We start from the raw sequence: 27,513 nt of genomic DNA on the forward strand, positions 1-27,513 counted from the left end.
CTTAATATATCCATTGTTAAGCATTGTTGGGATGTTTACATCATATATCTAGCAATAAGATTCAACATTTTCATTCTTATTAACTCCAGTTTTTGAATTAGTTTAATGTAATAGGTGCATTTTTAATCTTAATTTATTCAATTAATCATCGGTGAATGTTTTGTTTACTGCAGAGAATCTAAATTAACTCGACTTTTACAAGATGCTCTTGGTGGACGAACAAAGACTTCGGTTATTGCAACAATTTCTCCAGCCTCCATTAACTTGGAAGAAACACTCTCTACATTAGATTATGCTCACAGAGCTAAGAACATCCAGAACAAGCCAGAAGTCAACCAGAAACTGAATAAGAAAGAACTCATTGGGGTATGATAAAAGTTTTAAAATTGTTTACATTATTCTACGAAATCTTTTGGATTTTTTTTTAATAATAATTTATTGTGCTTGAGTAATCAATCTGTTATCTTTTACAAACTATTCATTCTAATGAAAAATTCCCAAACTGGATCTTATTATTGTGAGATCCCCTCTCCCGCTTCATCGCCCTCTCCCCTGCTCCAGCGCCCTCTCCCCTGCTCCAGCGCCCTCTCCCCTGCTCCAGCGCCCTCTCCCCTGCTCCAGCGCCCTCTCCCCTGCTCCAGCGCCCTCTCCCCTGCTCCATCCCCCCTCTCCCCTGCTCCATCCCCCCTCTCCCCTGCTCCATCCCCCCTCTCCCCTGCTCCATCCCCCCTCTCCCCTGCTCCATCCCCCCTCTCCCCTGCTCCATCCCCCCTCTCCCCTGCTCCATCCCCCCTCTCCCCTGCTCCATCCCCCCTCTCCCCTGCTCCATCCCCCCTCTCCCCTGCTCCATCCCCCCTCTCCCCTGCTCCATCCCCCCTCTCCCCTGCTCCATCCCCCCTCTCCCCTGCTCCATCCCCCCTCTCCCCTGCTCCATCCCCCCTCTCCCCTGCTCCATCCCCCCTCTCCCCTGCTCCATCCCCCCTCTCCCCTGCTCCATCCCCCCTCTCCCCTGCTCCATCCCCCCTCTCCCCTGCTCCATCCCCCCTCTCCCCTGCTCCATCCCCCCTCTCCCCTGCTCCATCCCCCCTCTCCCCTGCTCCATCCCCCCTCTCCCCTGCTCCATCCCCCCTCTCCCCTGCTCCATCCCCCCTCTCCCCTGCTCCATCCCCCCTCTCCCCTGCTCCATCCCCCCTCTCCCCTGCTCCATCCCCCCTCTCCCCTGCTCCATCCCCCCTCTCCCCTGCTCCATCCCCCCTCTCCCCTGCTCCATCCCCCCCTCTCCCCTGCTCCATCCCCCCCTCTCCCCTGCTCCATCCCCCCCTCTCCCCTGCTCCATCCCCCCCTCTCCCCTGCTCCATCCCCCCCTCTCCCCTGCTCCATCCCCCCCTCTCCCCTGCTCCATCCCCCCCTCTCCCCTGCTCCATCCCCCCCTCTCCCCTGCTCCATCCCCCCCTCTCCCCTGCTCCATCCCCCCCTCTCCCCTGCTCCATCCCCCCCTCTCCCCTGCTCCATCCCCCCCTCTCCCCTGCTCCATCCCCCCCTCTCCCCTGCTCCATCCCCCCCTCTCCCCTGCTCCATCCCCCCCTCTCCCCTGCTCCATCCCCCCCTCTCCCCTGCTCCATCCCCCCCTCTCCCCTGCTCCATCCCCCCCTCTCCCCTGCTCCATCCCCCCCTCTCCCCTGCTCCATCCCCCCCTCTCCCCTGCTCCATCCCCCCCTCTCCCCTGCTCCATCCCCCCCTCTCCCCTGCTCCATCCCCCCCTCTCCCCTGCTCCATCCCCCCCTCTCCCCTGCTCCATCCCCCCCTCTCCCCTGCTCCATCCCCCCCTCTCCCCTGCTCCATCCCCCCCTCTCCCCTGCCTCCATCCCCCCTCTCCCCTGCTCCATCCCCCCTCTCCCCTGCTCCATCCCCCCCTCTCCCCTGCTCCATCCCCCCCTCTCACCCTGCTCCATCCCCCCCTCTCCCCTGCTCCATCCCCCCTCTCCCCTGCTCCATCCCCCCCTCTCCCCTGCTCCATCCCCCCCTCTCCCTGCCCATCCCCCCCTCTCCCCTGCTCCATCCCCCCCTCTCCCCTGCTCCATCCCCCCCTCTCCCCTGCTTCCATCCCCCCCTCTTCCCTGCTCCATTCCCCCCCCTCTCCCCTGCTCCATCCCCCCTCTCCCCTCTCCATCCCCCCCTCTCCCCTGCGCTTCCATCCCCCCCTCTCCCGCTGCTCTCCATCCCCCCCCTCTCCCCTGCTCCATCCCCCCCTCTCCCCTGCTCCATCCCCCCTCTCCCCTGCTCCATCCCCCCTCTCACCCTGCCTCCATCCCCCCCCCTCTCCCCTGCTCCATCCCCCCCTCTCCCCTGCTCCATCCCCCCCTCTCCCCTGCTCATCATCCCCCCCTCTCCCCTGCTCCATCCCCCCCTCTCCCCTGCTCCATCCCCCCCTCTCCCCTGCTCCATCCCCCCCTCTCCCCTGCTCCATCCCCCCCTCTCCCCTGCTCCATCCCCCCCTCTCCCCTGCTCCATCCCCCCCTCTCCCCTGCTCCATCCCCCCCTCTCCCCTGCTCCATCCCCCCTCTCCCCTGCTCCATCCCCCCCTCTCCCCTGCTCCATCCCCCCCTCTCCCCTGCTCCATCCCCCCCTCTCCCCTGCTCCATCCCCCCCTCTCCCCTGCTCCATCCCCCCCTCTCCCCTGCTCCATCCCCCCCTCTCCCCTGCTCCATCCCCCCCTCTCCCCTGCTCCATCCCCCCCTCTCCCCTGCTCCATCCCCCCCTCTCCCCTGCTCCATCCCCCCCTCTCCCCTGCTCCATCCCCCCCTCTCCCCTGCTCCATCCCCCCCTCTCCCCTGCTCCATCCCCCCCTCTCCCCTGCTCCATCCCCCCCTCTCCCCTGCTCCATCCCCCCCTCTCCCCTGCTCCATCCCCCCCTCTCCCCTGCTCCATCCCCCCCTCTCCCCTGCTCCATCCCCCCCTCTCCCCTGCTCCATCCCCCCCTCTCCCCTGCTCCATCCCCCCCTCTCCCCTGCTCCATCCCCCCCTCTCCCCTGCTCCATCCCCCCCTCTCCCCTGCTCCATCCCCCCCTCTCCCCTGCTCCATCCCCCCCTCTCCCCTGCTCCATCCCCCCCTCTCCCCTGCTCCATCCCCCCCTCTCCCCTGCTCCATCCCCCCCTCTCCCCTGCTCCATCCCCCCCTCTCCCCTGCTCCATCCCCCCCTCTCCCCTGCTCCATCCCCCCCTCTCCCCTGCTCCATCCCCCCCTCTCCCCTGCTCCATCCCCCCCTCTCCCCTGCTCCATCCCCCCCTCTCCCCTGCTCCATCCCCCCCTCTCCCCTGCTCCATCCCCCCCTCTCCCCTGCTCCATCCCCCCCTCTCCCCTGCTCCATCCCCCCCTCTCCCCTGCTCCATCCCCCCCTCTCCCCTGCTCCATCCCCCCCTCTCCCCTGCTCCATCCCCCCCTCTCCCCTGCTCCATCCCCCCCTCTCCCCTGCTCCATCCCCCCCTCTCCCCTGCTCCATCCCCCCCTCTCCCCTGCTCCATCCCCCCCTCTCCCCTGCTCCATCCCCCCCTCTCCCCTGCTCCATCCCCCCTCTCCCCTGCTCCATCCCCCCCTCTCCCCTGCTCCATCCCCCCCTCTCCCCTGCTCCATCCCCCCCTCTCCCCTGCTCCATCCCCCCCTCTCCCCTGCTCCATCCCCCCCTCTCCCCTGCTCCATCCCCCCCTCTCCCCTGCTCCATCCCCCCCTCTCCCCTGCTCCATCCCCCCCTCTCCCCTGCTCCATCCCCCCCTCTCCCCTGCTCCATCCCCCCCTCTCCCCTGCTCCATCCCCCCCTCTCCCCTGCTCCATCCCCCCCTCTCCCCTGCTCCATCCCCCCTCTCCCCTGCTCCATCCCCCCCTCTCCCCTGCTCCATCCCCCCCTCTCCCCTGCTCCATCCCCCCCTCTCCCCTGCTCCATCCCCCCCTCTCCCCTGCTCCATCCCCCCCTCTCCCCTGCTCCATCCCCCCCTCTCCCCTGCTCCATCCCCCCCTCTCCCCTGCTCCATCCCCCCCTCTCCCCTGCTCCATCCCCCCCTCTCCCCTGCTCCATCCCCCCCTCTCCCCTGCTCCATCCCCCCCTCTCCCCTGCTCCATCCCCCCCTCTCCCCTGCTCCATCCCCCCCTCTCCCCTGCTCCATCCCCCCCTCTCCCCTGCTCCATCCCCCCCTCTCCCCTGCTCCATCCCCCCCTCTCCCCTGCTCCATCCCCCCCTCTCCCCTGCTCCATCCCCCCCTCTCCCCTGCTCCATCCCCCCCTCTCCCCTGCTCCATCCCCCCCTCTCCCCTGCTCCATCCCCCCCTCTCCCCTGCTCCATCCCCCCCTCTCCCCTGCTCCATCCCCCCCTCTCCCCTGCTCCATCCCCCCCTCTCCCCTGCTCCATCCCCCCCTCTCCCCTGCTCCATCCCCCCCTCTCCCCTGCTCCATCCCCCCCTCTCCCCTGCTCCATCCCCCCCCTCTCCCCTGCTCCATCCCCCCCTCTCCCCTGCTCCATCCCCCCCTCTCCCCTGCTCCATCCCCCCCTCTCCCCTGCTCCATCCCCCCCTCTCCCCTGCTCCATCCCCCCCTCTCCCCTGCTCCATCCCCCCCTCTCCCCTGCTCCATCCCCCCCTCTCCCCTGCTCCATCCCCCCCTCTCCCCTGCTCCATCCCCCCCTCTCCCCTGCTCCATCCCCCCCTCTCCCCTGCTCCATCCCCCCCTCTCCCCTGCTCCATCCCCCCCTCTCCCCTGCTCCATCCCCCCCTCTCCCCTGCTCCATCCCCCCCTCTCCCCTGCTCCATCCCCCCCTCTCCCCTGCTCCATCCCCCCCTCTCCCCTGCTCCATCCCCCCCTCTCCCCTGCTCCATCCCCCCCTCTCCCCTGCTCCATCCCCCCCTCTCCCCTGCTCCATCCCCCCCCTCTCCCCTGCTCCATCCCCCCCTCTCCCCTGCTCCATCCCCCCCTCTCCCCTGCTCCATCCCCCCCTCTCCCCTGCTCCATCCCCCCCTCTCCCCTGCTCCATCCCCCCCTCTCCCCTGCTCCATCCCCCCCTCTCCCCTGCTCCATCCCCCCCTCTCCCCTGCTCCATCCCCCCCTCTCCCCTGCTCCATCCCCCCCTCTCCCCTGCTCCATCCCCCCCTCTCCCCTGCTCCATCCCCCCCTCTCCCCTGCTCCATCCCCCCCTCTCCCCTGCTCCATCCCCCCCTCTCCCCTGCTCCATCCCCCCCTCTCCCCTGCTCCATCCCCCCCTCTCCCCTGCTCCATCCCCCCCTCTCCCCTGCTCCATCCCCCCCTCTCCCCTGCTCCATCCCCCCCTCTCCCCTGCTCCATCCCCCCCCTCTCCCCTGCTCCATCCCCCCCCTCTCCCCTGCTCCATCCCCCCCTCTCCCCTGCTCCATCCCCCCCCTCTCCCCTGCTCCATCCCCCCCTCTCCCCTGCTCCATCCCCCCCCTCTCCCCTGCTCCATCCCCCCCTCTCCCCTGCTCCATCCCCCCCTCTCCCCTGCTCCATCCCCCCCTCTCCCCTGCTCCATCCCCCCCTCTCCCCTGCTCCATCCCCCCCTCTCCCCTGCTCCATCCCCCCCTCTCCCCTGCTCCATCCCCCCCTCTCCCCTGCTCCATCCCCCCCTCTCCCCTGCTCCATCCCCCCCTCTCCCCTGCTCCATCCCCCCCTCTCCCCTGCTCCATCCCCCCCTCTCCCCTGCTCCATCCCCCCCTCTCCCCTGCTCCATCCCCCCCTCTCCCCTGCTCCATCCCCCCCTCTCCCCTGCTCCATCCCCCCCTCTCCCCTGCTCCATCCCCCCCTCTCCCCTGCTCCATCCCCCCCTCTCCCCTGCTCCATCCCCCCCTCTCCCCTGCTCCATCCCCCCCTCTCCCCTGCTCCATCCCCCCCTCTCCCCTGCTCCATCCCCCCCTCTCCCCTGCTCCATCCCCCCCTCTCCCCTGCTCCATCCCCCCCTCTCCCCTGCTCCATCCCCCCCTCTCCCCTGCTCCATCCCCCCCTCTCCCCTGCTCCATCCCCCCCTCTCCCCTGCTCCATCCCCCCCTCTCGCGCTCCATCCCCCTCCCCCTGCTTCATCCCGTCCCTCACCCTTCCCCTCTCTGCCACCTTTAGAAAATTTATTATGACGAAGAGCAAAAAATGCTAAACAACTCGGTGGGGATCATAATATTTCAAACTTGGCTATTGCATTCAATATTCAAAGGCCAATATTTCTCAAAGTATTTTGCTTGAGCCGTCCGTGACTAGCCTATGACGCTTTCCTACCTGATATACGTCATGTGTGGAAGTTGGGCGAGGCTAGTCCTAAACATCTAGCTTCCAACCTCGGACAATCGACTCGACATTATTATATATACTTATAGATAAATGTGTGCAAATGGTGTTAGTGGGGCTCTTATAAGTTTGTGAGGCACAGTATTTGAATCATTGTCATCATGACAGAAATAATTGTTAGTGGGTATATTTTGCATCTGAGGACGTTAACCCCTTAACTGCGTTGCCTCCAAATGTGACACCCCCGCAGTGCGCAGGAAATAAATTCTCTGGAAAAAATTCTTTTTTTCTTTTTAGTGTCAAAAACCCTTCCCTTGAGGGAAGGGTTTTGTATGGGTATGGGTATGTAAAAAAAAAGTCGAAATTGTACTTACTTTGGCTGCTATGGGGTCCGGAAGTTGGGGCGTGACGTCATCATTCCCCGTGCGCCCATGCCGTAAGCTCTCGGGGGCGGTGGGGCGCGGCGCGCGAGTTGCCGCGAATATATTTTCGTTCATTTTTTGCGCACCTTTCCAAATACATTTTCATTGTTTTTATGTGCCAATCCAATGTATAATGAACACGTACACTATAATATCACAGTACAACATCCGTACTGTCCGTAGACACTGTGTTACGTGCATGAAACTTGTGTACACATATGCAGCACATATTTATTATGTATCATGCTAATTTGTGTATATATACAATCTATTTACACACTATACACTGTCACAGACTATATACATTCACCATCAACACATTCAGAACACCGCGTAGCAGCTGCTTCGTATGGGCCAATAGCAGCTGCCCCGTATGGGCCAATAGCAGCTGCCCCGTATGGGCCAATAGCAGCTGCCCCGTATGGGCCAATATCAGCTGCCCCGTATGGGCCAATATCAGCTGCCCCGTATGGGCCAATATCAGCTGCCCCGTATGGGCCAATATCAGCTGCCTCGTATGGGCCAATAGCAGCTGCCTCGTATGGGCCAATATCAGCTGCCTCGTATGGACCAATAGCAGCTGCCTCGTATGGGCCAATAGAAGCATTTGGCCATGAACACATTCAGAACACCTCGAGTGAGAGCAGCCACACCCAGCCAGTCTCCCTCACTCCAACATCTTACTCGCCAACATTGCTCCTCCCACCATATTGTTATAGTTCTTATTACACATGTTCTATATACCTATCTACATGTTTTAATTACCAGAACTATGCAAGTAAGCCGGTATTGTGTCCAAACAGTACAGTGGCCACCATACACTGCATGAAAAATCACACAACAGACGACGCTACGATTACGTCACCTCCCTCACCAAAATAGCTCCTCTCAACATTCTCCTGTTGCTGTTCTTACACTATATATACACACTATATATACCCATGTACATATGTGTTGCCCATAGCGAACCACTAAGCTAGTATGGTGAGCAAAACAAGAGTGGCAGCCCCACACACACAATGAGGCTACCTCAATTCTCGCCCTCCCTCCCTCATCAAAATTCCTCCTTCCACAATACTACGCACAATGCTAATTATAACCACAATCCTGCTATTATCACAATCCTGGTCACTAATTCCTGTAAATGAATAATTGACCACGTTTATTTTGAAAAGGAACCTAAGAAATCATTTGAAGATTCCTAGATGAACGAAATAATGCTGTGGTGCTGTGGCTAGCGCTGTGAACATCGTGAACAGCATTGAATCACTGATATTTGAACATTGTACCCAGTCATTATCACACTCAGGCTCTAATATAACACTATCATAGCTAAATAATACAAGTTATATATATATTTTGACATTATTAGGCGATGCTGTGGTCACATGCTGAACAGCAGTGCTGTGCGCTCATGCTGCGAGCTCACACACTACTGAGGCTCCCACACCCGGGAATGTGGACCACGATTTTTTTTAAAGATGGCGTCTGTTTACAAGAGCCCTGAGGAAGCTGATGTGAACCCCATGTAGCCGCGGGAGTTTTGAATGGAACGTGAAAAATACAAATACCCGGAGGCGCGTTGCGCAAACCAGACGTGAGCCTGCAGGCGCGTTGCGCAGTTTAAGGGTTAAATTTTCCCCAATGGAGAGCACAATTCAAATTAGTCAATTATGTATTATCATACCATTGAAACAAGTGTTTAGTGCCCAGGGATGGATTGTGTCTGTTAGGAAGATTTGGGGAGTTAACACCAGCACTTCTTAAAACTTGACATCTATCGAGTACCAAAGTTTTATGACTAAATTTAATTTTTTCTGCTACCATGATACCCTTTTCTGTAATTTGTTTTATAGATAGTATTACAAGCATCCTAAGATTGTAATTCAAACTAATACAGTAGTATACTGTACCACATGAGTGCATTTATTTTCTATTTGTATTTACTTTTTAGGAGTATTCGGAAGAAATTGAACGCTTGCGTCGTGATCTGATGGCCATGCGTGAAAAGAACGGGGTATATTTAGCTCATGAAAACTATCAGGATATGGTCAACACGATGGAATTGCAGACTCAAGAGATAACCGAGAAGATTAGTCATATTCGAGCATTGGAGGAAGAAATTGAAAAGACAACGGTAAGGGTATTAATCATTTGACTATCTGTATTGTTGATACTGATAACCTGGCATGACTTTCCTTGTATATAATTACACCTTTTAATTTGTTGTTTATTTTTCAGGAAATGTTTAAAGATATGAATCGTCAGTTGGAGTGTACTAGCGAGGAGCTCAACGAGACAAAGACCAAGCTTAATACTACAAAAAATACCCTTGTTTGCACTCAGAAGCTATTACATGACACGGCTCAGGAGCGTGAAGAGCAAAAGTATGTTATTTGTATCTTATTTGTACATTTATAAGCTGTCCCCAATTCAAAGCCACAGAGTGAGTGGAACATATTTTACTCAAAGGTTTGAATCGCTATATCAAACCATAACTTCAAAATCTTACATCAAAATTCTAGTCAGTCAAAATTGCTTTTAAGAAACTTCTATAGTGCCATATGAGTATTTATGGCTTACATGCAAAAGTTGAAATGGCAGGGTCCGGGATTAACATGTCTGCATTACCTCCAAAAGGCCTCGGCCGTCATCTTGTCTGGTGACTAATGAAATGGGCTTTCCATGTTTAGACAGTGAAATTGTCATTTTCTGTAAATAGAAAGAAAATTAGAATTTCAAACTCTCATTGTGGCTTGATGGCAAATGTATTATTTATAGAATATGAAAAAAATGAACAAGGTTTTTCTTTTGCCTCCTTGTCCCAATTATATAAAATTAAGATATTAAAATTATTGCAGCTGACTATAATTATTTGCTTCCTTGTCCTCATTTGCCTCATGTGGCTGAATATTTCTGAACCAGTTTGTTCTGGCTACAAGCTATTGTTACACTTTTGGTGCTAGCGTTATTGTTTAAATTATTTGAAAATGTTTTGCAGAGTTCAGTACAGTATATTCATCATTGAGTAATTATAAGTAGTTAAATTTGTTCAATTAATTTTAAATTGTAAATAATATTAATGTGATGTGTTAATTATAGTTTCTAAGTTCTGACTGTTCTGGAATACTGAAAGGGAGAAAGAAGGAATGAGAATATGGCTATAGGAGATTTTTGTGTGGGTGTCAGTAGAGGGGAAAATGATAAACGGTCTTCTGAAATGAGACCATAGATACTTTATCTGATGACTTGTTTAAAGAAACCATCCCAAGTGTTCCTAGAGCACTGAAGTGTGAACAGTTCCTGCTATGAGAAGTAATACAATTCATACATTCATGAAATTAAAATCATATATTTATGTTTATAGTTTACCTTAAAATGCATTTTTTCTTGCAGGTTCCTTGTTACTGCTCATGAAAAAACTGAAGAACTACTTAGAAAGCAAGGTCAAACTCTGGTAAATGTGGCTGGCACTACCACAACAGACTTATCCAAGCTGCATGACAAGCTAGAACGAAAAAGGTAAGATAAATCATACAGTACTTAAAATTGCATTCATCTGTTGTATTTCGTTCAAATGCTGATGGACTTAGTCAAGCAGCCATCCTCCGAATATGGTGAGGTAAATGTAACAGCACAAGTAAGTGTAATTATGTACTATTCCTAGCAGTCAGGAATTGTACTTGTTACATGTTTACACTTAGTATTAAACCATACTGTCAAATAATCGCCAAAATTGCACCAAAATATTGTGAATATTTGAGTTTACCTGAAAAGCTGAATAGAAAACCACGACCTAATCTAACCTTTGTGTATGAGGACAAGCATTTTATTGCTTCTTAATTACAATTAGTACTTAACCTATAGCTATATTGATATTACAGTTTTATAAACTAATAAAACAAAACTAAAATCTTTCAATAAATTATAAAGTAACTGAGGATATTTTCAAATTTTTTATAAAATTTCTATTGTTTAATAAAACTGAAAAAGAAATTCTTTATATATAAAACTTGTGTATATAGAATTGAACGTGAAAACTTCATCCTAAAATTCCGAGTGTTTTAACGGAAAATGAGGAGAATATATGGGGTAGGTAAATGTAACGGCACAAGTAAGTGTAATTATGTACTATTTCTAGCAGTCACAAATTGTACTTATTACACTTAGTATTAAACTGTAATGTCAATTTGGAGGATGTGTTGAGTCGAGAGCCTTCCATAGAACATTTTAAGATGTTAGGTTTGCATACCATCAATTATCGTATTTGCCAGCGTAAAAGGCGCACCCCTATTTTACAAGGATATTTTGTGGAAAAAAATATTTTGGGTATGTTTCATTATATATTCAGATATTTTAAAGTGGGTTTTGTACCCCAACTTGTACCCCCCGTTAGATCAGCTGTATAATTTATATTTTGGGCAAGAGAATTGCTATACAGGATGTGAAACTTGTATTTCTGGATATGATGATTTGTTACCACGACAGGCGACCAGGGCGGCACACCCGATCATGGTGTACCATCGCAGCGCTATGGTTTTGTTGTCATCCATTCATTGCAAATGGCTGACAGGTGGATGAAAGTTTAACATGCCATTCAAATTTCTAGGAGCATTTTCATTTAGATAATTAATAAATGCTTCTTAACCACTGTGATGCGCTTCGTTTATTGGGACATTCCCCGTGTGCCGAAAATCAAGTGTTTGCCCAAAAAAATTTTGATCTTGTAAAATTATAAATTCTCTTCCCTGAACATGTAAACATGTAAATGTAAAATGAACATGTAAAAAAAAAAAAAACTAAAAAACTAAATAGAAACACCCGTGTGGTTATCTTGAGGTTATCTTGAGATGATTTCGGGGCTTTAGTGTCCCCGCGGCCCGGTCCTCGACCAGGCCTCCACCCCCAGGAAGCAGCCCGTGACAGCTGACTAACTCCCAGGTACCTATTTTACTGCTAGGTAACAGGGGCATAGGGTGAAAGAAACTGCCCATTGTTTCTCACCGGCGCCTGGGATCGAACCCAGGATCACAAGTCCCGCGTGCTGTCCGCTTGGCCGACCGGCTCCCTAGTTGACCAACTCCCTGGTTGGAAGCATTCTATGTCTGCCATCGACCGAGTCAGGCTTCTGGAAAGGTAAGCGCCTCAAAACAAACCCCTATTCTGGTTAAAATATTGCTACTGAAAGCCGAACTAGTGGATAGAACTCCTCAAATGAAAATGAGTAAACAAGCATGACGTCACAACATAACAGCATCGCTGTCTGCACAACCCCCTCCTTCCCAGAAGTTGGAAGGGAGAGCTCCAGACCCCCGTGCCAGCTATCCACCCTGCTCTTTTGAAGCTGTTCCCGGCAATCCTGCGGGATGCGGTGTCGCTGTTTTGCTTTGTCTCGCGTGTCGGCAGGCAGTGCTTGCTTCCTCTGTGTAATCCGCTTGGGCCCCTTTGCTCTTAAGATTTCTTCGCTTTTTTGCCAATTGCTGCTTGCAAAATCTGCAGTGGTGCAGTATCTGCAGGCAGCTGCTTCTAGATGCCGTCCCATGTCGGATTTCTTGGTTTTCCGGGGAGGGGGGGGGACGTTTGCTCTTCCCGGAAAGGTCGTGACAGAGCTCGGGGTTTCTCCCGTCGTGGTGCCAGTTTCAGAGCCGTTTTCGTTCTGGTTGCTCTACGCGGAGATTGGGTTCCTGTAAAGGACGTCGGCCCTTTCGCGGTTTGTCCCTTTGGCGGGGAGATGAGGGGAAGGCTTGTGCTGTTTGCCCACACCGCATCACATGATTTGTGGGCCTTTCAGGTCGTTTCGTGCGGCCTGTGGTGGCGTTGGGTGGCCCTTCCTCCTTTGGAAGTTCGAGGTTGAAAGGGCAGGCTTTTTCTCCTGTGCTCTGTCAAGTCATCTCAGAGTGGGTTCACTTGGGCGTGATAGAAACAACCTCACCCTCCTGTGCGTTTCCTGCCTGTTTCCTGTTCCGAAACGGCACTGCGCGGACCTTGGGTTCATTCTGGACTTGTCCCGTCTGAACCCGTGGGTTTATTGCCCCTCCTTTCGGATGACTACTGTCCCAGGTCTGTTTTCTCTTGGAGCCGGGCACTTGGATGGTGTCCCTGGACCTCAAGGACGTGTATTGGCACGTCCCAATTCATCCAGGGTTTAAGGACTGGCTCGGTTTTGTTGTGGGGCGTCGGGGTGGCACCTCGCGTTTTCATACATCTTACCCAGGTCGTGGCGGCCCGTCTGCGTCTCTTTGGGTTTTGGCCTATCTCGACGACTAGCTGGTGTGGGCTCCCAGTCGGTCCGCATGTCTACTCACCTGGGATTTGTTTTTTCTCAGCTCTGGGTGAACTGGAGGAAGTCCCATCAGGTTCGGTCTTGGCTGGGTCTTGTGTGGGATGCTCGGACTCTTTTCTTGTCTCTCCCTTTAGAGGTTCTGCTTCGGCTGCAGTCCTGCCTTCGCCTGTTTCTGGGGGGCTCCCAGGTCACTTGGCAGTTGCTCGAGGGTTTGTGTGGGAGCCTGAGCTTTGTCGTGATGGTCTACCCGCCGGGATGGGTTTGGTTTCATCGGCTGTTCTGGTTCCTTCGGGGACTTCCCTTCTGCCTCTCTCGCGATCGCTGGGTTCAGCCTCCAGGGGCCTTGCGTCGGTTGCTGCATCACCGGCTTCCTCTTCGGGTTTTTCGGGGTTCAATGCCTTGGTGCCAACCCGAGCCCTTGCTCGACGAGTTCACAGATGCGTCTTCTATTGGTTTCTATCGTCTATTGGTGGCCTTGGTTTCAGGGTTTTTTTTTTTTTTTTTTTTTTTACGTGGCTGGTTCGCTCTTCTCCTCCTAGTCTTCGTGTCTGGGCTTTCTCACTCAAGTTTATCATCTCTTGTATGGTGTGCAGGTGGCTTTGTTTATGGTGTCCCACCTGCGTGCTTTGTCTCGATGGCAGTATGAAGTATCCTGGAGGTCCTTCCATTATTTCTTATCCCTGTGTAGGTTTAGTACTGTCTCTGATAGGGTTGTTTTATCCTTCCTTTCATGGTTCTTCAAGGACTGTCATCTTATCCAAATACTGTCACCTCGTATCGTGTGGTGCTGGCAGAGCAGCTACAGCTTGCGTTTGGTATTGATGTTACCTCTACTCCGGTCAGTAAGCCGTCTCGTGTGTTTTCACCTCCGGCCTGTTCATGCGCCGTCTGAACCATCCTGGTCGTTGGACAGAGTGATTTCCTTTCTCTTCCTCGGTTTGTGGTGGCCCCTTCGGTTCAGGATTGTTTTTCTAAAGCTCTTTTTCCTGTTGGCATTGATCTCTGCGGGTTGAGTCGGGGACCTTCATGCTCTATTCTGGCGCAGGGGTTTCATCTCTATTGGTCTTGGTGGTAGGTTTGTATGGTTGCAACCGCCGCCTCCTTGCCTGGTGAAGAATGAGACTGCTGCTTTCCTTAGGTGTTCTTGGGTTGTTGATGCTTGGTTGGTTAGGCTGGGGGTGCATCTTGTGTTGTTCGGTTGCAGCTCTCCGCCGTTACCTGGGCGCCATAGCCTCGGTGGTGGGGAACACGCTTTGGGTTGAACCGATTTCCCTTTTTCCCTGCTCCAGGGTTCGGGTCTTCCAGGTTGTCCTCAGGGTTATTCGGTCCAGCCAGCCTGCGGCCTATCCTCGTGCACATGACGTTCGTAAGTTTGCTGCATTGACCAACGTCTTCGGTAACATGTCTTGGGCTGACATTCGGACACGAGGTTTTTGGAGATCGCACAGGGTCCTGGTCGCTCGCTACCTTGTTAATGTTCCTGGACTTAGTCGGGCCTGTGTTGCATTGGATCGGCGGATGCAGCCAGTTGTCTTGACTTCGAGTTGAGGAGCGAGAGCTGACTGCCTCCTGGGTAAGTCTCTTTGTTTTGTTTATGGGTAAGTAGCTCCGGGAAGCCAAAGGGGCTACCCCCAGAAAATCAGCATTGAATGTAATGAATTGCCATTTTTTGGGCGAGACCCAGAGGCAAGTGTCTGGCAAACCACCTCCCTCTGGTCAGTTTTTGTGTGTGTGTGTGTGTTTTTTTTTTTTTTTTTTTTTTTTTGACATCCAGCCTCAGAACTGCAGGGTGGCTAGCTGGCATGGGGGTCTGGGGATTCCCCCTTCCCCCCTCCCAGGAAGTAGGGAGGTTGCACAGACAGCGGTGCTGTGACGTCATGCTCGTTTACTTGTTTTCATTTTGGGAGTTCTGTCCACTAGTTCAGCTTTCAGTAGCAATATTTTAACCAGAATAGAAGGGGGTTTGTTTTGGGGCGCTTACCTTTCATATCAGCCTGGATAGCATCGGAAAGCCTCCGGGGGTCTCGCCCAGAAAATGGCATTTCATTACAATCGATGTTGATTTTCTTATTTTTGCTAATTGTGCATTTTTATTTATAGATATTATTCATCATAACGACCATTTATTAGGGCAAGCATTGCGATTTCCTTGTGTGAGGATGGCCTGGTCTCTTGTTGTGCAAGAATTTTCACTGGGTTGTCATGTGTATTGTTTGCAAGCTGAAGCTGTCATGTGGCAAAAGTAGCTCTCATATATAGGTACAGTACTGTATATCAGACAAAGGTAGGAGTAACTTCCTTACCATGAGCAATAAGGCAGAGTTATTAGAAAGCATTATCATAGCTGGGGAGGAAAGTGACTGGTAGAAGAGTATTGCATTGGTACTAGTGCTGATTCTGCTAAAAGAAAAGCAATTAAAGTAGATTATATAGTTTGTGAATAATATGAAGAGCAGAGGAAAAAAGACAAGAGACAAAAACAGTGACACCTTCTAAGCATGAAGATATGAATGCTGCTGTTTGCTAGTGATTTTTGCAACACTATCCTGGCTGGCATAGTGCTATATCTGCATTTTGCTGCCTAGTATTATTTTTATGCACACAAAATCTTCATTCATTGGATGCCTTAATATGCATGAAAATTTATTTAGTTGCTTGTTATAAGAAAAATCTGCAAAAATTCAGCTATTCAGTAACAAATAGCTGAAAAGAGCAAGTTTCCAGAAATCTGGATTTGCTGAATAATTGGATATGGTCCAGCCCAGTGTGATCCCTGATTTTGAAGGTGCCACTGTATATGCATGTATTTATTTATATATACTTGGTTAGTATGCAGTTTATAATTTTTTTTTTTTTTATAGACGAGTTGAAACTAGAAATAAAGACACATGTGAAGAGTTCCAGCAGACATACATAAATTGCGTAGAAGCAATGCGAGCAGATCTGGCCTCCACCGTTAGCCAGCAGAGTGATGCTGTTCACAATATTGCTTCCCAGTTTGGTAAGTTCTGTATCATATTACACTGTATTGAAAGGGAAAAATGATGATAAACTGTTTGATAGAATTTGTATGAATTTGATGAGAGGTAGGCCAAGCAGATGGGCAGACATAGTGGACAAATGTTTGTGGAAGTCGGGTTTGAGTGTGGTCAGTACATGAGAATAGACAGAGGACAAGGCTAGGTAGCAGTAGCTTTTGATGCAGAAGAAAATGTTTGACATTTTGTATGTAATAACTCCTAATTTTCTCTCTTCTATCTTACCCTGTCATGAACCTTCGATGATTTCAGAAAGTGAGGGTTAGCTGCTGTTAGGTTGTGTGTGGGGGATATCCTATGTGCCGACTCTGGCTTCATACTGTGCGCGCGCGCTCACCTAGTTGTGCTTGCGGGGGTTGAGCTCTGGCTCTTTGGTCCCGCCTCTCAACTGTCAATCAACTGGTGTACAGATTCCTGAGCCTACTGGGCTTTATCATATCTACATTTGAAACTGTGTATGGAGTCTGCTACCACCACATCACTACTTAATGCATTCCATTTAACTACTGACACTGAAAAAATTCTTTCGAATGTCTCTGGCTCATCTGGGTACTAAGTTTCCATCTGTGTCCTGTGTGTGTGTTTCTGGTCCCTTTTTATGGTGTTTGACCCTTTCCTTGATTACTTAGATTTTAGTCCTCACATCACTTCACATTTATGGGTTTCTTAAATTGGGTAACCTGGTAGGTTAAGGGGCTTGAGACTGAATATACAACATGTTAAGCATTTCCTGTGACCCCTAATTTCATCTTGTTGGTCAGGGTGGTTGGGGTCACTTTTGTGTCTATTCTTATGCCTCGTCCATTGTTGATATTGAAACGGGCATGCGTCTTGCTTTTGTGTTTTCATATGTTGGTGCATCATCATCTCTCTATTACCATGAGGTTTCAAAGATCTATACTTCAGAGACCCTTTTTTCTGAATTCCTAAGCCATTGGGTCCTTGTATAAAGACCAAATTTTTCTAGTTACTGTGCAGTGTGTTACGGTGTCAGTGACAAGATTATATCCATGCCTAGGACCTATAAAGGTTCGCCACTGTGGTCGCTTTGTATTTGCTATCTCCATCCAATCACTCCATATTGCAGCGACCGCATTGTATAGATCAGAAATTGAGATTTATGTGCATATTACCCCATTTGAGGTTAAATATGAATAAAGCAGTCGGCAAGCCCATTTACATCTTTGTGTTGCCACTTGGTGATAGTCAATGTTAGTGGTGAGTGCTTCATGATTGTTCCCATGATGTCAAGTAGTGATTGAAAGAGCTTGATTGTATTTGAATGTCTTGTAGTATTCTCTAGTGTGCTGTGCACCAGTGGGTCACAATGGCATAGATTCTCTACCTGCTGCCTTGACTGTGCAGCAGGATCTTGCCAGGGAGCACTCAAACCCTGATTATTCTTTCACTGTGTTTACTCTTGTATACACTACTCTTCAGTATTTGTTGAAAATTTTTTTTTTGGTTTGAGGCTTTGTGCCATCAAGTTATGAGCCATTTATGAAGTTGTAACATGTACCTGCATATAAAAAAATTAGAATGTGAACAAGCTTGAGGTTTACATAAAGATGTAGGATAAAGTAAAGATGTAAAAGGTAATTAAGGAGAAAACCAATTAAAGCTATTATTTTTGTTTTTAACCTATTGATACTAGTAATTTCTTTGATGGTTATTACTGTGTCTAAATTTCATTGACATGTGCATATTTACTCTGAATGCCAGAAACTGAGTACAGCAGAAATAATTGTGTTCATGATTGTTTTCTTGTGTAAACTAGGTAATTGTGTCAAACAATGCAGAAAGGAGGTGTCAGAAATAAGCAGCCAGTTGACAACCCTTGGGGAGAATCAGGCATCTCTTGTCAATACTTTCCTGACTCTGTACAAAAACAAGGCGAGTATTGTAATACCGTATTGATCAGTAGTTTTCCCTTTAATAATTTATATTTTAACCCTTCAACTGCACGACACACACACACGGATATTCTCAACAAATATCTGTAAACTGCACGACACAATCAGAAATGTTTTAGAGTACAATACTGGGCAAGATTTAAAACTGCCCGTGGGTACATGGAGCTCACATCTGCTTCCCCAGGCTTCCTGTAAACTGATGCCATCTTGCAAAAAACAAAGGTGTGAGGGGGGCCTCAGTACTGAAAGCAACCATGAACAGTGCTTGCACACAGCCCTGCCATGCACCTCGTGCGAACAGCATCACTTAATGATGATGAAATAAATAATAACTGTGATGATTTAACAATGATGGTATCACACAATATCCTGGCTGATGAAAACTATTTACATGGTTCGAATATCAGTGAACCCAATGCTGGTTATGATGATCACAGCATAAAGCACACAGCTACAGTTTGGTGCATCTAAGGATCATGAAATGAAAGCTCATATTTCTTTAGGAAACTTGTGGAAAATAATTCATATCCAGGATTCTGATAATAGTGTTGTTCCTAAAGTTAGTAATGTTCATAGTAAACAATACTGGGCAAGATTTAAAACTGCCCGTGGGTACATGGAGCTCACATCTGCTTCCCCAGGCTTCCTGTAAACTGATGCCATCTTGCAAAAAACAAAGGTGTGAGGGGGGCCTCAGTACTGAAAGCAACCATGAACAGTGCTTGCACACAGCCCTGCCATGCACCTCGTGCGAACAGCATCACTTAATGATGATGAAATAAATAATAACTGTGATGATTTAACAATGATGGTATCACACAATATCCTGGCTGATGAAAACTATTTACATGGTTCGAATATCAGTGAACCCAATGCTGGTTATGATGATCACAGCATAAAGCACACAGCTACAGTTTGGTGCATCTAAGGATCATGAAATGAAAGCTCATATTTCTTTAGGAAACTTGTGGAAAATAATTCATATCCAGGATTCTGATAATAGTGTTGTTCCTAAAGTTAGTAATGTTCATAGTAAACAATACTGGGCAAGATTTAAAACTGCCCGTGGGTACATGGAGCTCACATCTGCTTCCCCAGGCTTCCTGTAAACTGATGCCATCTTGCAAAAAACAAAGGTGTGAGGGGGGCCTCAGTACTGAAAGCAACCATGAACAGTGCTTGCACACAGCCCTGCCATGCACCTCGTGCGAACAGCATCACTTAATGATGATGAAATAAATAATAACTGTGATGATTTAACAATGATGGTATCACACAATATCCTGGCTGATGAAAACTATTTACATGGTTCGAATATCAGTGAACCCAATGCTGGTTATGATCATCACAGCATAAAGCACACAGCTACAGTTTGGTGCATCTAAGGATCATGAAATGAAAGCTCATATTTCTTTAGGAAACTTGTGGAAAATAATTCATATCCAGGATTCTGATAATAGTGTTGTTCCTAAAGTTAGTAATGTTCATAGTATTTTTGGAGGCATTTTGCTGTCAGGTGCCATAAACAACTGACCAGTGTGTGGTGCTATGCTATATGGATTACAAGATTACCACTCTCATTATGATGCATAAAAATGTAGGTAGTTATATATAATGTTTGTATGTAATGTAATAACAAAAAATAGTTTTATTTATCAAAGGATATAATGTGCTTATATTAGTGTTGCACATATATTTGTGCATACCTATATTCTACACATTCTAAATGATAATTGATATAAATAATAATGACAGCCCAATGAATCATTGTACTTGAAAAAAACATAGTAAAAACATTAAAAATTTAAAAATATTGTGTTCAATGCGTGTAGTTACAACTTTGTGGAAAATAAATATATGGCTGGGCTGAATGATCAATGGCTATGAGATTACCACACCCACCACAACTGCTTAGTGGTTCATAGTGCATAAAGATGTTGATAGTTGAATATGTGTATATTGTCTAATATATGTAATGGCAAAAAGTTTGTTGTTCAAAGAATATAGTACAGTGGCACCTCGACTTACGATTGCCCCTACTTACGATAATTTCGAATTACGATGTAAATTTCATTGAAAAATTCGACTTGACATCCGATGGTGTCGTCAACTTAAGATATTTGTTGGTACACGTTCGGGTCGACCGAGCGAGTGGTTCCCGGTCACGCGGCCGACCTGCCTCAGTTAACTACAGCTGCCCGCTTAGTGACGATCGCGCCTATAAGAAATTTCGCTTTTGTGGTGATTTTTTGCGCTTTGAACATTCAAGTAATTATTATATATCATGCCATGAGTTCCAGGAAAGTCAGTGGTAAGGCTCAACATATGAGATCCAATGTAAGGATGATCATAGAGCAGAAACAAGAGATCATTCGTTAATATGAAGATGGTGTGCAGGTTGTTGGACTGGCTAGGCAGTACAACAAATCTCAGTCAACAATAGTAAACAGTCAACAATATCCACCATACTGGCTAAGAAAAAGGACATTATGGGTGCTAAGCTAAAGTGATGCATCATTACAGACAAATGTCTCTTGACAAATTTGTAGTGAGACAAACAAGCACTGAACCACAACCAGGTCCTAGTGGTATTAAGGCAAAATGTAGGAGAGTACCTCAGAGAAAACATCACTGCCTGATGTAATAATGGAAGGGGACTCTTCTTCCAAACAGTAACAACTCTCCTTCTCCTCCCTCATCACCATCTTCCATATGCCATCAAGAGCCCTCCATAAAGGTAAGATAAACTTAGGTACTGTATTGTAGTTCGAAAAAAACATTGTATTCAGTATAAAATGTATTTGTATGTTAATATTTTGGAGGGCAGGGAATGGATTAATTCAAATCCATTTATTTTTTATGGGAAAAATTACTTCGACTTAAGATATTTTGACTTACGATCCGTCTGTGAACAGATTAGCATCGTAAGTCGAGGCCCCATTGTATTGTGTTCATATCAGTGACACAATACTTATTCATTAAGTATTGTTAATTTGTCTTTTCATTCTGTTCATTCTTATATACTTCACATTCAGTGATATAAATATAATAATTGACAGGCCAATGCATCATTGTGCGCTTGAAAACAAACATGTAAAAACATTAAAAATACTAATAAAAATATATTTTCTGCTAGTATGATTATTATATTTATTTGCAATGGAAATGAGTCTTCTGGTGCAAGCCCTACATTTAACACAACAGAATACAATACCCAGAAAAATAACAAAATATGTAACGCATCTTTTGTAAGTGATTTAAGGAATCAAAATGTGTAAGATTTTTCTGTTTACAGCAATAATAACCGTTAAACAAAATAACAAACATTCAGATAAAACAGAATTCCGAGTATAGTGGCAGAATGGGGGGGGGGTGAGGTTTAGCAGGAAATTGTCCATTTAAGGAGTTCAGTATGTTGGTGAAAGAGAGGAAGCGGGTAATTTTTTTTTTTATTTGAAGGATGTACCTGTCATGGGGGATTAGTGATTCTGCTGTCACCTGAGTCCAGTCTTGTTACAATATGAAGTAATGAGATCTTTGTCATTTCATTTGAATGAGAATACCTAATTATTGCAATAATACATTTTTGTTTAAAACTATTTCAGGTTGAAGCACAAGTGGCATCTTCCCGAGCAATGAATGATCGTGTGTGTGAAGACTGTGATCAGCAAAAGTCATCTCTTCACACTTTCCAGAAAAATGAAGCCCTGCCCATCTTGGATAAATTAGCCTCATTAATATCATCCCACGCCACTACTATCCATAATCTTCATTCTGTACTAAACAGCAAGGTTAGTTGGTTAGAATTGGTGGATTTGTTCCTTTCTTAGACATGCTTGCCAATAAAATGACTAGTTATTGTCTAGTACGACTTTAAACCTTTTGTTCTTAAGATTTTATGGGAAGCAAATTTAGAGTTCAGAATAAACAAGGACAAAATTATAGGTGTTGAAGATTGGCTATGGAAGTTTGAAAAAGGAGAAGTTACCTCCAAAAATATTTTAGATAAAAAAAAAAGTTAGTTAAAGCAATTTAATATACAGTGTGACGGTAACGCGTTGGTGTTCGGCTGTTTCAAAAGCTAGGGGCATGGCCTCGTCACATAAAGAAAAAAAAAGAGAAAAGCTGGAACTTTCGTCTGTGGTAAGGTAATGGGAAGACACACAAAACACAAGTAAATTTAACAATGAAATTTTAATTACGTTAGAAAAGCAAGACATGAATAAAATTGAGCATAAAAATGTAACAGGCAAATCAACAAACAAAATAATAAGAATAATCACTGGCAAATGAAGTTACGTTAAGACAAGTGAATAATAGCAAAGTAAATGATGATGCAGGAATATTGGCTTCAAGCTGCCACCTCCCTTAGTACACGTAAGCCAAGGCTTAGTCTACCAATGAGACGTGTCAACCGTGTGGAGCACTAGGATATTCTGCCTTTCCTAGGTCGCTGTAGCTCAGACATCAGCTCGTGGTGGCGGGTGGTGGGGCAGGTGCGACGGGCACCAGCCAATCAGCGACAGGCAGGTGATGGACAAGCAGTTTGCCGGTTAACGGTGGCGGAGGCGAGCAGGTGCGCCGGTGGGCTGGATACGTTTTGCTCTCTGGGCAAAACGTTTTGGTGATACTTGTTGGATATATCTTCTATATTATTTGTTAATGGGACGTACTTTGGAGGGAAGAGCAGGCTCAATCTCTCTTGAAAGAGATTATCGTCACAACAGTAATTTGTATATGGGGGCTGAGAAGGGGGTTCTTCCCTCCCTCCCTCCCTCCCTCCGTTGAGTCTGCCAACAAAATAAGAAAAATTAAATTTTTAGTACTATCCATAGAAAGTCATATGTAAATTATGATGAAATAAAGTAGAAATTACTTCTTGGCCACCTTGGGAGTGTTGCCTGCTGTCAGCATCACCCATATCCCCTCCTGTCTTCCAAAAATGTATTAGACAATTTTTAAAGTTAATGTAAATTTATTAAAAAGTGTAGAGTACAAGTGAGGTAAAGGGGGTGTTAGTCTTCCTAGTTTCAGTATGGGAACATAAATATGTAGATGACATGGCCAATTCCTCGTCACCATCAGGATCATTTGCTTCCATTCAAAAAGATGTCCACTGTTTTTTCAAGTTCATTCAGAGACCACCTACTGTCATCACAATTAATTGAAGAACCAGAAATATCATTGAATGATTGATGACTATCTTGTGAGAGGATCTGTCGATGTCATCATGTGATGCACCGCCAGGTGATGTTCTCTCTACAGTATATCTGGGAACTGAGGGGCTTAAATAATTTTTCATAGCATGGCCACCGTCTCTAGAAACACCTGGCAGTTGGAAACCAAGCCAAGCATTTGATGAAATTCTGTACAGTTTCCCAAGGGTCTCTTCATCCAGAGATGGTATCTGCACAATGCTTAGACTTACATGAAAACTTTCAGGGATGGTTTTAGCAACAAAAGTGCAAAGATGTTCTCTCCATTGGATGTATTAATTAATTACTACATTTCATTTTCTGATTCACAGTTATCTGCCATGGATGAAGGATGTGAAAGTTTTCATCAACAACAATCCAAACTTGTTGGCAAGTTGGAAAAAGAGATGACTGACCATGTGGAAGACCACACCAACCGCATCACCACCTGCCTTGATACTGTGACTAATTTATTAGCATCTACAGAAGCTCATTCACAGGTGTGAGACAGTATTTTAGCTTGTATTGTGAATAATTTATTTGGATTTTTTTTATTTAGCATCAGGATAGTGAACGTTGACTCCAAACAACTCCAAACATTTTAACATTGACAAATAAGTTTTTATTTTGTGTGTGTGTGTGTGTCGTACCTAGTAGCCAGAATGCACTTCTCAGCCTACTATGCAAGGCCCAATTTGCCTAATAAGCCGAGTTTTCCTGAATTAATATATTTTCTCTAATTTTTTTTTATGAAGTGATAAAGCTACCCATTTCATTATGTATGAGGTCAATTTTTTTTTATTGGAGTTAAAAATAACGTAGATATATGACCGAACGTAACCAACCCTACCTAACCTAACCTAATCTATCTTTATAGGTTAGGTAGTCGAAAAAACATTAATTCATGAAAACTTGGCTTATTAGGCAAATCGGGCCTTGCATAGTAGGCTGAGAAGTGCGTTCTGGCTACTAGGTACGACTTATATATATATACACTCACTCACTCACTCACTGTACTGTCATATGTCAAGCAGCTGCACTTTTTCAACCAGGAAATGTTTGCATGACATGGAAAGTGGTTTGTGGGAGGTTTGAAAATGGGTGGAATATTTAAAATAAGGTAAACAGGTCAAAATAAAGTCATAATTGCTGTTAATGAAAGAAAAGTTTGTTGGCTCACTTTAAAAAAAAAAATGCATGCTTTGCTGAGTGTTTGGCTTAACCAAGTAAATAAAATGATTCTCTTGGGAGAATATAATTGTACCTGTAATTGTACATGGGGCCTCGTAGCCTGGTGGATAGCGCGCAGGACTCGTAGTTCTGTGGCGCGGGTTCGATTCCCGCACGAGGCAGAAACAAATGGGCAAAGTTTCTTTCACCCTGAATGCCCCTGTTACCTAGCAGTAAATAGGTACCTGGGAGTTGGTCAGCTGTCACGGGCTGCTTCCTGGGGGTGGAGGCCTGGTCGAGGACCGGGCCGCGGGGACACTAGAAAAGCCCCGAAATCGTCTCAAGATCTCAAGCTCTCTTTTTCAGAAGACTAATTTTGGAATAAGTCTCGTATCTTTCATGTTTGGCCATGTGTGTGTCCTGACATTGAATGTCTAAATGTACAAATTTATATTTTAAGGAATAAAGTATGATCCCAGGCCACCTTCTAGGATGTTCTCGGACATAGGTTCGAACCCCTCGTCACGGCCCTTGTGGATTTGTTCTTTTAAGGAATAGTTATGTTGACTGTATTGAGAAAAAAGAATGTACAAAGAATGCAGATTTCGGTAACAAATAAGCTCAAGTTATTATGTAGAATTTATTTGAATGATTTGCCATTAAGAATAGTATCAATCACTTTGAAATGAGTTAATTGTGCTGCGTGTTAGCGAGTCTATTGGTGAGATGAAGATCTTAAGTATCTATAATCTTGTCAACTTGTAGAAATATCACACTTATTAGAGAAGGGGCATGGAGTCAATACACTCCATGCTCCTTCATTTACTTCATTTACTCTGAGAGTAAATGAAAGTTACTCATGGTCTTTCCTTATTTCCAGCGCATGTCTTCTACTATTGACACATTAGCAACGACTTTGGCAGATGTACAACGTGATGTTCAGACATTCGCTGTCACGAGCAATAATGGATTGACAGATATACGCTCAAACCTGAACTTGGCACATGAAAACACACAGGCCACCAATAGCACCATGAAAACACTGGCTAAGAACATTGACAGCGAGTGTGCGAGTCATGCATCGACTACACACAGTCTTAAGAGTGAGTTGCAAGTCGCCATGGAACTACTACTCAACCAGGTCTGTTTGCAGGCAAATACTGTACCTTTTAGTTGTCTGCTAAGTTTATGTAAATAAGATTGGACTATCAAGCAATTATTTTAGATGTAATTACGATTACATCAACTATACTGGCATAAGCAACATTGCCATTTGAAAAGAAATTGTTAATTAAATGTATGATTTATGACTGTAAGTATGTTTTGTTGGATACTTTTCATGATTTCATGAAGTAAGCTTGTCTTGCAGGCCAAATTTATATATTTACAATAATAAATTTATACCCAATCCTTTTTAACATTTGGAATTCATCTAAATTAATGTTTAATAAACCATTATCAAGTGTAAATTTTCATTTTGTTTAGATAGGGAATCTAAAGTTTTATTTCAAATTAAAATCACTATCTTGTTTCCCAATACATTACGTTGGTAGTAAGTAGATTTAGTAAGGTGTGTTTAACTCCAAAACAAGGGATGTTTTCTTTTCTGTTTCTTAAAAGGAAAGACACCTTCATTTCAGTTTTGATTATCTACTGGGATTGTCTTTTATCACACTATCAACTGTTATCAGTAATCTTCCAGAAGAGATGTTATCTTAACATTTACTTAACATATTTTAAAAAGAATTAGATAGGTTTCTTAACCACTCAAATGCTCTGAGCACCTTAAGGGGCCCCTTGCATGTGCACTGAAACTTCCTCACACTCAATTTTTTTTTCATAATCTCCATGGTAAATGCTCCAACTTTTAATTATGGATCAACATCATACCATGAAAAGAAAAAAAGTTAAAAAGAAAAAAAAAAAGTGGTTTTCACCTTTTTGTACAAAGGGACATAAGAAATATTGCCATTGGGCAATGTATTATATGACACATAATAGAATACAGCATAACAACATACTAGCTCATAATTATGTGAAATCTGGTCCTCCAGGTGGCACTAGCGGCATATCCATTTTGTAGACCCTCCTTACTACTACTTGTCGTCTTTGTGTGTCGGACAGGTGCTTGCATTGCTTTATTCCTGATTGCCAGTAAATTGGAGCTGTTATCGTTATTATCAGTTACAGTTGCTTCCCGTTGCACACGCATTTATCTTTTTTTAAATTTCGTATAAACTCCATTTTTTAACATATTGGGATGAAATTTTCATGGCACTGATGCCAAATAATGGGAGATTTGTTTAACATTTTTCACTACATGTCATATTTTGAAAAGTTTCTACATGCACCAGGCCCCTTAAAGCACTCTTGAGAGTTGTGCTTTTTTTTTTTAATTAGGCTATATTTTAATGTTTTTGTTTTCAGCAATCTTTGTGATTTGAAATGAAAATAGTGGAGTTTGGAAACATTTTGACATTAACTTTACCTGAACATTTATAAAAATAACAAAAATGTCCTTAGCAATTGCACTATGAAGTTTTTGCCCAAAACAGGTGTGCCGTGCAGGGGTTAAGGATTAACCACAGTAATACACATACATTTAAAGAAAATCTCTTGTTTTGTTTGTCACAGCTGGAAAGTGATGTTCAGCACTTGGGAGAGGAACGCTGTAGTTTGGAGTCTACAGTGGAGCAGTTTACTACAAGGACTTACCAGGCCGTAGTTGGTACACAGACAGCGGTGCAAAACCACAGTCATGAAATGGAAGTCATGGCAACAGATGATGTTAGAAATACTACAGTGAAAGTGGAGGTAAGTTACGATAGAAAATCTTTCAACTGAACTTCAAGTAGTAAAAATGTCAAGTAAACCACACACTGCATTGGTGTCAGTGTCCAAATTTATTAATTTTAATTATTTTCTTATACAAGATCTCAGCACTGATGACAAATGTTGCAAATTGTGAATTAATGAAGATTTGGGTATAAATTGTAAAGAATATAAAAGTAAAAAATTAGAAAAGAAATGTGGGAAATTGGGTGGTCATAAGTATAGACGTGATTTAAGAACTGTTATCAGAATTTCAAGTGCTTACTTAGCATGGGTAACAAGGAACTAAGATGTAGCTCTTTATACCCCACCTAGTCTTTTGTATCTGAATGCCTATTATATCACTTGACACTGTGTTTGATGCTGCTCTTTTTGTATGGGTAGGGAAT

General features: G+C 46.4%; 1 protein-coding gene across 1 annotated transcript in view; it reads left to right on the forward strand.

Moving 5' to 3' along the window:
• Nucleotides 1-27,513, forward strand: part of Klp61F (Kinesin-like protein at 61F) — a 54,177-nt gene that overhangs the window by 11,012 nt on the left and 15,652 nt on the right. Inside the window, exons 7-16 of the mRNA XM_045729425.2 lie at nt 174-366; nt 8,648-8,830; nt 8,935-9,080; nt 10,090-10,215; nt 15,838-15,977; nt 17,792-17,907; nt 21,533-21,718; nt 23,455-23,622; nt 25,173-25,433; nt 26,927-27,106. Coding sequence (XP_045585381.2) covers nt 174-366; nt 8,648-8,830; nt 8,935-9,080; nt 10,090-10,215; nt 15,838-15,977; nt 17,792-17,907; nt 21,533-21,718; nt 23,455-23,622; nt 25,173-25,433; nt 26,927-27,106 — 1,699 coding nt within the window. The remainder of the gene's footprint in view (nt 1-173; nt 367-8,647; nt 8,831-8,934; nt 9,081-10,089; nt 10,216-15,837; nt 15,978-17,791; nt 17,908-21,532; nt 21,719-23,454; nt 23,623-25,172; nt 25,434-26,926; nt 27,107-27,513) is intronic.

Source organism: Procambarus clarkii, chromosome 10, assembly GCF_040958095.1.
Source record: "Procambarus clarkii isolate CNS0578487 chromosome 10, FALCON_Pclarkii_2.0, whole genome shotgun sequence".
NCBI classification, from domain to species: domain Eukaryota; kingdom Metazoa; phylum Arthropoda; class Malacostraca; order Decapoda; family Cambaridae; genus Procambarus; species Procambarus clarkii.